The 13,120-nt window shown below is 36.9% G+C and overlaps 1 protein-coding gene across 1 annotated transcript in view; it reads right to left on the bottom strand.

Annotated features, from left to right (window-relative positions):
• EYS (eyes shut homolog) overlaps positions 1–13,120 on the bottom strand; it is a gene marked incomplete at both ends in the record, with an annotated part of 718,966 nt that overhangs the window by 264,750 nt on the left and 441,096 nt on the right. The window contains one exon of the mRNA XM_084285295.1: positions 10,237–10,387. Within this exon, the coding sequence (XP_084141421.1) occupies positions 10,237–10,387 (151 nt within the window). The remainder of the gene's footprint in view (positions 1–10,236; positions 10,388–13,120) is intronic.

Genomic DNA, 13,120 nt, shown 5'->3' with positions numbered 1-13,120 from the left:
TGGGATGGGTTGCCCAGGGAGGTGGTGGAGTCACCGTCCCTGGGCGTGTTTAAGGAAAGGTTGGATGTGGTACTTAGGGACATGGTTTAGTGGGTGATGGTGGTGGTAGGGGGATGGTTGGACCTGATGATCTTGGAGGTCTTTTCTAACCTTAATGATTCTGATTCTATGAGATTAATCTATATATTATTATTATATTATATTATTATATATTATATTATAATATTATATATTATTACATATATAGAGATTGGAACTGATTTTCCAATGTACATGTAATTTCCTTACCTGGAAAATCTTTAAAAAAAAACCACTAATTCACATTCAAAATGTGTATGACACAACTGAGCTAGGTAAATATGTTACAAAAAATGTAACATGAGTAATTTGTGTGCTCTTAAATCCAACCCCTCCCTCATCAAACCACTAAGCCACTATTTTTTTTTTTAAAGGCAAACAACTGCCTCTGAAAAAAATACCTAAATTCTTAAAAGAAAGAGAAATAGTCAAACAATAAGGATAATCATCTTGGGTGTAGAAAAAGAAACACTGGGATATCAGGATGCAAGAGTAAAAATCATGTAAGACATAGGCTGCACAAGAACAAAGGCTGTATAAATAAAGCAGTCAAGCAAATATATACAAGCCAGTAGCACAAATCCTTTTGCAATGAAATTTCATGCAGAAATAAAAATACAGTATTAGAGGTATATTATATATCACCTAAGCAAGATGATGAGAGTGCTTGTTAAATACTGAAACAGTTTAGAAAGGGTAAGGCAGAAAGCATGGTAATAACAGCAGATTTCAATTACTCCCAAGCAGTCTGATTAGAAATCATGACAAGATGTGATGCAGGGACTACATTTTTAGATGCTGTAAATAATGGTTTCTTGGAACCATTAGAGAAACCACAAGAGGAGAAATAATTCTTGATTTTGCATTGAGCCAGGCAGAGGATCTGCTTCAATACATAACCATAAAAAAAACACCCAACATTTCAAAACAGTGACTATAATGTACTCCAGTGTTCTTCTGGGAGCAAAACACACTTTAAAAATCCACCAGAAATAGTTTAACTGCAAGAGGAAGAGGTTTTCTAGGATAAAAATAAAAGGAACAACTAATGGGTAAAATGCTTGCAGGTTAGAGTAAAACACATCCATAGAGTTTAGATAAATATATACACTCTAGTCAATACATAAATAAATAAACAAAACATTTTTTTTTTTAAAAAGGTGCTTGAGTGACAAACCAGAATAATTATAAAGACCACCTGAAGACATTTTTCAGGCCAATAGAATGGTGGAGGGTGCAAAGGGAACATATTTAGTAAATTAAATTTAAAACTACATATATTCAAAAAGATTCTAGGATACAATATATGTTAATCAGTAAAATTACACATCAAAACTTTCTAAAATGTTAAAAAAAAAAGGAAGCCTGGAATTATTTAAATGTGGTACGCAACTTCCCAAATAAAGGGTTGTACTTGGTACCAAAATAGATGGTAAAATATGGCAGAAAGATGGTAAATACAATACCAATTCTTCAAGAACGACAGTGAAAGGACAAAAAAGATTGAAACTATGAGCCAGCAAGTCTATTTTCCATGAGAGACAATTTCCTAAAGGTTGTAATAAGGAATATAAGTAGCAAAACACGGAACAGTATGACATAAAGAATCAGTGTAATTCGTTAAAAGGAAGTTATGCTTCCCTGTTTATTAGAATTCCTTGAACACATTAATGGTCATATACAATAGGGTCATCAGATTAATATATCTCATTTTATTACCAAATATATTTTGCCACAGTTCCCCACCAAAAGTTTTTATAGAAAACTAATTGTCATGGGAAACACAGGAAGGTCTTTTTTTCAGGTTAATGAACTGGTTAAAAGATAAGAAACAAAAATTACAAATATTAGGTCAGTTTTCACACTGGTCAGATGTCACAAATACCATCAACTGAATCCAGTGTTGTTAAATACATTCAGAAATTATCTGAGAATGTAGCAAGTGCTGAGGTGAAAATGTTTGCTGATCTAAAGCCATACAGAACAGTCAAAACAACAGCTCCCTGCAAAGCACTGCAGAACAAACTCTTCACTCGAGAGAGAGGACCACTGATTTCATTAATTGCATGAGAGCAGAGCATGTAGACCATGGCTTCTCAACCTAAATATGAGATGAGTGGGGATGAATATGACAGCAGTCCATAAAATGACTGACATGTAGAATACACATTTTTTTGTGATGTAACAACTATCTATTTCGTCTCTCTCTGTACATATTTACATACAAGCATGTAAATATATAAAATAGCTTGTGGAAGAATAACAAAAGCTTTTAATTACCATAAGTATTTTGATGATGCTAAGACAGGTCTGGAGTATACCTTAAATAGGTCATTGGAAAGAAAAAAAACTTTTCAGAATCCAAGGAGAAATCAGACATTCTTCAGGATGTACCATGCATTTCAAACCATCAAGCACTCTGAAAAAGCCTTTCTCAATACTGTAATCAGACCGGACAACAGAGCTGCCTTAGGAGAAATACAATGTGGAAGGGAAATCAAAATGAAAGGGTATGGCAAAATTACAAGGACAAATATTTTAATCTGTAATCTCTTTTTAGGAAAAATAGGGGCACTGAAATTGATGAGAACAGGAGCAGCTCAGGTTTCAGTGGTACACCACTGAAACCACAAGACATTGCATAGAAGAGTCAACACTGCTTGCTTTCATATATATGCTTTCATACCATGGCAGAACCTCAGATTCAAGGTACAGTGAAATACAAGCACAGAGCCACTACAAGCTGTGCACTTATATTCCACTACACCTTGAGAGAAGATTAATGCCTAGCAACTAGGCTCCCACACAGTATATTCTGAGCTACAGCTTAAACTCATGGAGCAGATGATGCTTTAAATTGTATCAAATATGAAATAATATTTGAACAATTGCCAAGCAGATTTCTGATTTCCAAAAAAAAAAAGCAAAACAGACTACAACCCATGCACAGGTCTCACTATATACAGTGGTCCAAAAAAATCCACCCAAAACCAATGGAAAATTAAACAAGTCATTTTACACTTAGGGGACTATAACCACATCTGTCTATCTAACTGGACATAAGCATGTTAAAATTTTGACAAAATAAAATGTTTTTTATAAATCGTATGATTATTAATGATTAAGTATGAAAATTTCAGATTGCTGTGGAACAACAGCAAATCTGTGGATATTCAAGACCTGATCCCTTCAAGGTTTTAAGCTAGCCACTCTTGTTTATACCACTGCACCAAACAACTGCAGTAATGCAGCAGTCCCGTATGTGCTTGTAATCCTCTGAAAGATGGATGTCCTGTCTTTTTGTCAGATTCTCCAGGAATCTTCTCAGCTGCAACACTGGCCCAGAAGGCATTAACTGGGTCAGAACCACCGACAGCAACTTTAATTTGCTCACACCCGATGACTACTGTAGCAGTACACTGAAGCATCATATAAATATAATATTATTATAAATTATTCTGTGACAGTTACTGTCAGAGCCCCATTCTGCAGCTTTATCAGATAAGGTGAATGCCAGACAATCAAACCTGAATACTGTGCACAGATTGTACTAAATTCTCCCACTGCTTTGCAATACTCTGGCAAGGGAAATGGGTCATAAACTATGTCTAACTAGGCAGTTACAGAGGATTTACTGTTGCTTCAGCCTATGGAAGCACAGCAGCTGTACATACAACAAACTGCCTTCAGATCATTACAAATTAAGGGTCTAATTCTGCATGTTGTAATACCCGTTTTACGTTGTCTGTATCTTCACTGAATGCCGTTGAATTCAGTGGATGAATACAATGATTGCAACAGAAAAGATATAATTCTATACATTTTAGCAAACATTTATTAAAATATTTGTTTATATCTACATATAGTAATACCTGAGAATATTCTGAAGCTAAGTAGTTTCACAGCAAAATATAATTGTGATATCACACTGACTTTTTTTCATACAAGACTGTATGTTTTCTATGTGTGGATTTAAAACATGTGCCCACAAAAAAGCACACCCAGGCATGGGCCAGTAGTCTAATCAAGAGAATTTACGCGTAGAATTATCTCAATTTCATCTCAGCCATAACACCAACACACTACAACCCTGAGCATATCACCCAATTATCTGTTGCATTTCCCCATTGGCAATATGGAGATACCAGTGCTTGCATATAAATTTGCATGCTTTCTGCTTCATCTTTTATCCTTATTTTATTTAGAAAATTATTCTCCTGGTACAGAAGCTTCTTTTTCTTTTGAAACTTCTCTTTGAATATTTAAGTTTAATTATGGAGATTTGTTTATGTTGAAAAGGAATATGGAGATATAATGACATTTCACATTCCCAATACTAAAATACTATTAAGTCTAGAAATATAAATTACTAGAGCAATTATAGCAGCAGAAATAACACTATTACTGCAATCAACTATTGCTGTAGGTATTTGAAAACAACCTTTAATTTCCCTTCAAGTGTACCAATCTTATCTTCTCTGCAGAGGAACAAGCTATTGTAAACAATTAATGACACTAAACCTAGCATGAAATTAATTATTCTGAAACATGTCTTGAGATTTCAAAATACATTTTTTTTTTCAATTTCTGATTTGAATATCTTCTTTTTTGTGTGTGTAATTTGGTTTATATGCCCCCATTGTTGACTTTTAAGTATTAGAAAAAAGCTATCATAAACACCTTAAAAAAACTAAGATGAAGCTATTAAACTGTTTAGCTGATTTAACTGTTTACCTATTTGTTATACATGACAAGTCTGAAGTACACCTTTTATACTCTTCAACTACGAAACAGGATATAATTTTAGAATAACTAATAAACAAAACTGTGGGAGAAATGGAGATTTTCACTCTACAGAGACTGCAGCATGAGATCTCTGCCAGCCAGCTATTTGTAAAATAACTGCGTAGCTTTTCTTCTGACCAGGTCTGTTTTACTACACTGTCATATGTACCCACTAAACTTTACAAAGGAGTTTACAGAGAGTCATAAAAACAATTTGTGTGTGTGAAAGTTTGCAGTGCTTGAACTTGGATGAATTCATCCAAGATGTTTCAACGTATTTCAGTGTTACCTAGTTTTCCATGCATATTTTCAGATCCTCAACATCCAATTCATATTTAGCTAAATATTTTTGTCTATCTTTGTCTTGTAGGTATATATAGTCAGAGAACTATAGCCGTGTATCAGGTGCAGGTGTCATGGTGTTGGTGGAAAGGGGCTGAAGGGCCTCTGTGAGGAAAGGCTGGGCCTGCCCCATGCTGGACACAGCTGGTTCCAGATGTTTCCAACAGCCACACTGGGCCCAGCAGCCAAAATGGTGGAACTTCTGGGGAATTTATTAAAAAAAAATAATAAAAAAATATGGTACAACTCCATGAACACTGGGGTCAGAGAAGGAGGGAGGAGGTGCATGAGGTGCTAGAGCAGAGGCTCCCCTGAAGCCTGTGGCACCCTGCGTCATGCAGGTGGTTATGTCCCAATGGGCACTGCAGCCTGTGGAGAACTGTACCAGGGCAGGGGGAAAAAGCACGAGGAGGAAGGAGCAGCAGACCACAGCTCCCACCAACACATTGGTGTTGGGGAGCGGGAGGAATCAGGAATGAAGCTGAGCCTGGAAGAAAAGGTAAGGGGTATCCACTATCCTACCTTTGTTAACAGAGCCTTCCAACATGGAAGGTTATCATATTGGCCAGGCACAGTTTCCTCATGCTAAATCCTTGACTGTTCCTTTCATCCTTGCAATTGTCTCAGGAACTGAAGTGTGTCATTGGCCTGACCAGCTCCTGGTTACCCAGGTCCTCCTCCTCAGTGTTTTTAAAGATGAACATGATTTGACATTTGTTCTTTTCCAGAGAGTAGGTACCTCTTCTGATTGCTATAGTCTTTTAGATGACAGAGAGTGGCCTCGCAATAACACGAGCTACTAGCACATGCTTGCTTATGTGCATGCCATCTGGACCCATAATACTTTCTACATTCAACTTACTTAAGTAGTCCATCAGTCTGTCCTGCTCTACTCTTGACAGCATTTCTCCCCCCAACCACTGCTACTAGGCACAGTCATCTGGGAGGTCTGACAGTTTCTGATTAGTAAGGAAATCAATTAAGTAGTATAACATCGCTTCCCCAGATGTCACAAATGTTCTTTTAAACACATCGCTGCCTTGAGAGTAATATATCTGTTCTCTATAAGGCTATAATCTCTGCATTCCCAAGCTGTGGCAACAGCCAGGGAAATCAGTAGAGGGTGGTTAGGAAGGAAATTCAAACTTCTGTTGATAGCATGCAAAGTCTTTTATTACCCTGAGTGGTGGAAACATGTATATGTGGTGCTAATCAAGACTTCCAGCCTGGAAGTATTATGACTTTGTTTATTGATATTTCCATTCAAGATGGTATATGCGAGGCAGAATTCCAATCATGTTCAGAAGAGACTCAAGACCCCTATGAGTACATACAGCGAAACAGTAACTTCTCAGTAATTCTTGTAAGACTCTAAAAAGACCCCCAATGAAAGAGTAAATGGGTACCCCTTACAGTACCTCTAATGCAGAATGGTATTAAAGAACAAAATGGAAAGCTGTCAAGGTAGCAAAAATAATTTCCCTTAATTTTTGGAAATGTAAGCCTCAACTTCTTTAGACCGAAAGGCAAAGACTAACTGTTGCACCTTGCCTTATATGTTGAGGGCACTCTGACTCTTAAGCAATGCAGAATAATAAACATACAGACCAAAACTAATTATGTGGGAAAGGTGCACAGACATCCAAGAGCTGATTAGGAAATTGCAATATAGGAAATCCTCAGAGAATATTTTACCCTGCGGGCAGCACCAATCATATCAAACTTCACTAATAAAGAAAGGAAAAGGGGTCTAGGATGGAAATCAATAATGTAGCATGAGCTTGTTCCAGTAATATGGACAAATCCGGTGTCAACAGCTATGGCCCTGGTTCCTGTTAGACAGGAACCGGCATCAACTAAAGCAGTCTAGGGTCTGAAATTACTGTTCTACATAACTCCCACAAAATTGGACAGTAGGAGGGCCAACAGCCAACAGCAGAATGAACTACTCTAGTGAGAGAAGGAGCTCATCTAAAACAAGACAATGCATTATTAGGCAGATACCACAGGTATCACGAGGGTCATTATCAGACTTGACTCCAAGAGTGATCAGAGCATTTGCCAGGAAGAGCTGAGTCCCAGCTGGAGCTGAAATTTCCCTTGAAGCAAACTGCAGGATCAAGGTCAGAAACAGACCTTCTCTGTTTTGGGGATGGTGAAGGTTTTACAATAGCAACCTGACTGCCTGGGTCAAAGCTGACAAGAAAGAAACGTCCAGGAGTGGTTTTCTGCTGCTGGGAATGAATAGTCAAAATAAAAAGAACTTAGAGAGATTGTTCTCCATTACTGGACAAAAGGGAAGCATACAGCCTTTATACACTGCACATGGCTTATAGCCAACACAATTTAATGGGAAAACCAAATGGGAAAATCAAACTTGCCAAAAGCTACAAAAAAAAAAAAAAAAAAAAAAACAAAAGAACAAAATGAGACACTAAGAAAAGATAAAAATGAGCACAGACATCATAAAGGAGAAAGGAAAATGAAGGAAAATAAAAGGTTTAGGTAATCTCAAACAGAAAGCAGTAAACTGCAAAAAAGTGTCATGAAAAACTGAAGAGGCAACGGGAGAGGCAACTGATAGTTTAAGATGTATTTTTACCATTTGGGACACTTAATGAGCATACCCCTACTAGTACTCAGGAAGTGTAAAGTATCACCAGCTCGAGCACTTACAGTTGTCCCACAATGCTGTTTTTACCTCATCTAAATAAAAAAACATAGACCATAACATAATAAACATGATAAACATAAAAGCATAGACCATAACATAATAATAACATAGACCATAACCTAATAATCCTGCATTAAGAACAGAATAATCTATTGCCACATACTTGAAGAAAGCTCATCTTGTTAAGAGTCCAACACAGGTACAGGCAATATGTTTTAGCAGTAAATTACCCGTAAAACATTGTGTTTTATTGTTATTTTAACTTGCATAAGGTAAACTTCTTGTCCTGGATTTTATTTCGCCTTTGGCTGGTGAAAAGCTTTTTACTATCTCAGACTTTCTTCTCACACACACCATCATTAAGTACAGCCCTCAAACAAATTGCTTCTTTACCTTCTCCTAAATACCCTCCAGGGACTGAACTTCTCTAAATCTTCAATGCAGCCTCTTTAGAGATCCCCCAAAATATTTCACTTAGGTTTTGCAAGAAATGTCATTTAAACATTGATGGTGCTATTTCCTTCTTTCGTGTTAGTTCAGAATACTTCTTGAAGATAGATTCCTACAGTAAATTAAATTTTATATGCAACAAATATGATAAAATATTCCATACAAATGGTTAGTTGAATATGAATGTTTGAATTAAGGGAAAAGTTATATGATTGCAAAAGCTATTTGACATGTTCTCTTAATACCAGTACATAGTATTTAGAAGTATAATTTTGGATGAGTATTTTACTACCCTAAAAGCACCTACTCACAAGAACATTTAAATTGGATTTCAACGCATTGCCACTCCATTGGTTACTATGTAATTTATTACAAGCAAAATGCAATCTAGAAATGCTGCATTACAAAAACAGCATCAAAAACACATCTGTGCTTGAAGGTACTGTATTCACCTCATGATAAGGTGACCTTCACCTGCCAAAGAGCAGAACAGAAATGAAGAGGTTAAAACAATTGTCACAGGGTGAAGCCTACCCAAAAGTAAGGCTCAGAAAAATGAAATTTTGGCTACATGTGTTAAGCTCTGACTATGACTGTTCTATGTGCAGGGAAAATAAACACCACAGATTAACTTTTTTACAGCCATGGGGCCATGAGTACACAAGACCACTGCTCAGATAAATGAGATCTGGTCTATGCTGACCCAGTACTAACAGTTCAGTGTATTCCACTATGTGTGGAAAACAAATAAAGACTCACAGATAAACTTTGTTATGTAATGATAAACAATTTTACCTTCTTGTACCACAGTTGAGACATAAGATTAGGGGGTGAAATCAACCACCTAGCAACACTGCTTGCCCTTAGGTAAGGGGAATGTCAGGGGTTGTCCTGGGGCTATGTGACTAGAAAGGCCTCTGGCACCTTATGCTGACAATTTAATTTGCCAATGCAATAAATACTTAAGAAAGCAGTCCCTTGGGAATGGAGGGGTTCTCCATACTGAGAAATCTGATGAGACATGGAAGGCTGAGCCATCTGGGAACTGCTCCATACAGGGGCTGCACTTCTGGAAGCTGGAGTCGATGTTTACCTCCAATCTCAACTGGATTACAGGGCTGGGGCTTTGATCGACATGAATGTGAAGAGTGCGAGTGTCATAGGATAGAAATTAGTGTCTATAGTCATCTTGCTCTGCAAGAACATCAAAGTCACCAAGTGATGTCTGTTACTGTGACTACCCTACCCCAAATTCCTCCGTAACAACACAGTACTGATCCACTTCTCCCCAGCCCTCTGCATGCCCTCGTATGTACTCTCATCACCATTTTCACAGCTTACTTCTTCCCTAACTCTGTTAGTCCTCTTGAGCATTAATTCTCATCCCCACGTACACCCTTACCATGCTACAAGAATAGCCCCACACAAGAATAGCCCCCGACTACAAGAATAGCCCCACATAGCCCCTGTTCCATACTTGTCAGCCCTGGATGCAGTTCCACAGCTTATCTTTCCTCTCATTTTTAGACACACCTTTCTGTGCCAGCACAGGGTGCAAGCAGAGGTCCTCTCTGGTTTTGAAACCCACTGCTATTATACTTTCCACATCTTCATAAAACAAGTACCTGAGCCAACAGGTGCCTTCTCCAAATTTGTTCGTATTTACTCCCTAACTCTGCCTACTCAAGGCAAAAAGGATTGCAGATGAAGTTGCAGTGCTGTTTCTCTTCACTTACTGAAGTCCCAGGCACCAGCAAAACTGCAGCACGCTCATACCTTGGATGTAATCCTCAAAAGAGTGTAAGAAATTTCTATTTTTGTATAATTTAAATTTCTTCAATTATGTTTTATTCAATAAACCATTCCTGAAATAAAAATATCTTAAAATAAACAATGATAAAAAATACCTGTTTTGTTGCATAAGGATGAGGCAAGCCACCGAAGAATATGGATCCTGTTTCAAGCCAATATGAACTGGACCAGAAATTGCTAGGCACCCTTGTCTTTGCAGATGTCTCCAGGACTGACATTTCTGCTTCACATGGCACCATGCCTTGCCTGCATAAATTTTGAAATGGAGACATTTTACCACCATATACAGTTTACATTAATGTTTATCTGACAAATTAATTAAGCTGTGTCATGGTAAAGCTGGGTAAAGCTAAGCTCTTGTACTTTTACCTTTCTGATTCTCTCCCATATCCCACCTGGAGAGAGGGAGCAAGCAGCCATGTGGGGCTGAGCTGCCTGCTGGTGCCAAACCACAAGAGGCTGTTACTAAATCAATGAGTAAAGAAAATCAAGTAAATAACTGTTTTGGTATTAAAGACTATCAACACAAAAGAAGCTGTTTAATAAGCTGTAAGTTGGCATGTGATTGGGGCTTGAACTTCTATTAAGATGAAATCATATTGGAAATCTAAGCAGTGTAATTGCTAAAAAAGTCAAAACATAGTGAATGAATTAAAAAGTTAGACCATTTTAACAGCAAATAGGTTTTTAATTTGACAGAAAAACATTTATTGACCTAAAAACTTTTAAATATCCATTTTCACCGCACAAAAGAGATAATCCAGAAAAGCAATTTGAAATACACTGCATTTTACAGCACACAGACCTACTGTAATCTGTAATACTTATTTTCAAAAGCGTCATTCCTAAGACTGAAAGCAGTAATATCAGGCCCTGATATTAACACATCCATTCCCTTCTCCCTCTCCCTCTCTACACATCCCTTAACAGTGTCACTCTTAACAGAATCAATACATTGTTAACAATAAACAGAAGGTGCAAAGTAAATAATTTGGTTTTCTTTCATTTATTTTTACTGACGAAAAGCTTATTTACATTCCTGTAATCAACTGTCTGCAAGGCCTCAGTCTTCATGAAGAAAGACAGCATGGTGGAGAAATACCAGAACTAAACAAGAGCCTCCCAGGTAGGGATTTCTTTCAGCAAACGAAGCAGAGGAGTTCTGGTGAAGCTCAGTGTCAAAGAATCAGTGTTCAACCAGCTGTATACCTAACAGCATGTATTTTTGTTAGGATGCTATAGATAAGGCATGAATTTAGTTTATGTTTGATAATGCAAGATCAGCTTCTGAAACAGTTAGTTAAAAAAAAAAAAAAAAAAAAGCATTGCAAAGCAGTTTCTTCGTTATCTTCTCTAGATAATGTCATATAAAGGATTTTTCACATACCATTTGATAAGGTCTCCTATCTTTTTATTGAGAGGATGAAGACTCCACATTAGCGACATTTGCAAACAGTTCTCTGATTATTTCCTGTATAATTCTGGTTTTGTGATATATTCAGAGAAAAATGTGAATGTGGTATTAGCCTTTAAACTGAAAGGCCTATAAGCATTTTTGTAGGCAAAACAAACAACATGTCCATCGTACGGTGAATAAATTTGCATGAAAAACATAGTTTTGTTGATAAAATCAATATAAGATAAAGGAAATTACAAACGGCTTCTGTGGGCAAAAAATTAAATTAAGGAATCAGTTGATGAGACCAAAAAAAAAATCACCTAATTTTTTACAAGTTTTTTTTGAAACTTGCTAATTATTAAATTATTATTTTTTTTTTATTTTCCTGAAACTTGCTCACCTGAATGAGGGCAAGGAAGAAATTGTAGCTAGAGCTGCAATCACGGAACAAAATGTTTTCCTGCCATGTTTGGTAGATAAGCAAATGCACAGGGTGCTGCAGCACACTGTATTCATTACTTGCTTACAAAGGAAGTTTGCTGATAATGCATGTAATTTCATCCATGCATTCTCAGTGGCTCTGTTTGCTACGATCAAGCTGTTTTTTCCTAAGGCTTGAACCCAGTGTGACAGCCTGACTGCAGTCATTCTGCAGCAGAAAGCTTTGGTGAGGGTTCTAAAGGAAAAAAGCAGTGACTTTTAAAGATCTAAAATGTCTTCTCTTTCTGATAATAGGACATAATATTAATCAATAAAGGGATAACAATACTGTCATAGTCTTTCTGAAATATTTTATATCAGATGTTTTAATGCACCGTAATTCTTACGATTGGAACAGAAGAAGGTTAGGAAAGGAACTGACAGGAAGAGTTTTCATTTTTGATTTTTTTTTTTAAACTCATTTACAGATGTGCTAAACAAAAGAAAGCTGACCACACAACACCTTTTTTTCCAAAATAATAAGTTACTGTTTTTCTTCTATGTATTTTGAGTTGCTAACACCGTAACTGGTTATATGACCACATGGGTTCTTCTACTATGCAAGCTTCTATTTAAAAATACAGTTCTTTTCACAGTGGCTTTAGACCTGTTTGTTAGCTCTTCCTTAAAAGCTTCTATGATGGATTTGCAGAGGTATTTTTGTGTGCATATATAAACGTATTTTGAAATTAATTCCCGGTACTTTATGTCAGAAAACAAGTTAATGCAATTCAGTAGTGTGTGAGCTGCCTTCACCCTGTGCTTGTTAGAATGTCAGCCGTGAACCTTTGATTGTGCTTGATTGAATGTAGCAGGGTCTGGCCAAATTAGAATAACAACCTTAAACCATTATTGTTTAGCATTTGCTGATGATACAATCACCGGGTCGCATATGCACTCTATGAAATTTCCATCAGGCTTTTAAAATACTTTTTCTACAATCAGCACATTGGGTGTTTTAAAAGGTCAAGTAAGAAGACAGGGCTTTTTGCATAATTATAAATGTGGAAATGCATACAGCAACAATCGAGCACTTTTGCTGGGTAAGCTACCGGTAATTGTGCCTCAGTCCAACCCAGCAGTAATAGTTCACAGATTTC

Source organism: Netta rufina, assembly GCF_964035555.1.
Source record: "Netta rufina genome assembly, chromosome: 3".
NCBI classification, from domain to species: domain Eukaryota; kingdom Metazoa; phylum Chordata; class Aves; order Anseriformes; family Anatidae; genus Netta; species Netta rufina.
The sequence above is the reverse complement of the archived record's forward strand: the minus strand, read 5'-3'. Positions and strand labels throughout refer to the sequence as shown.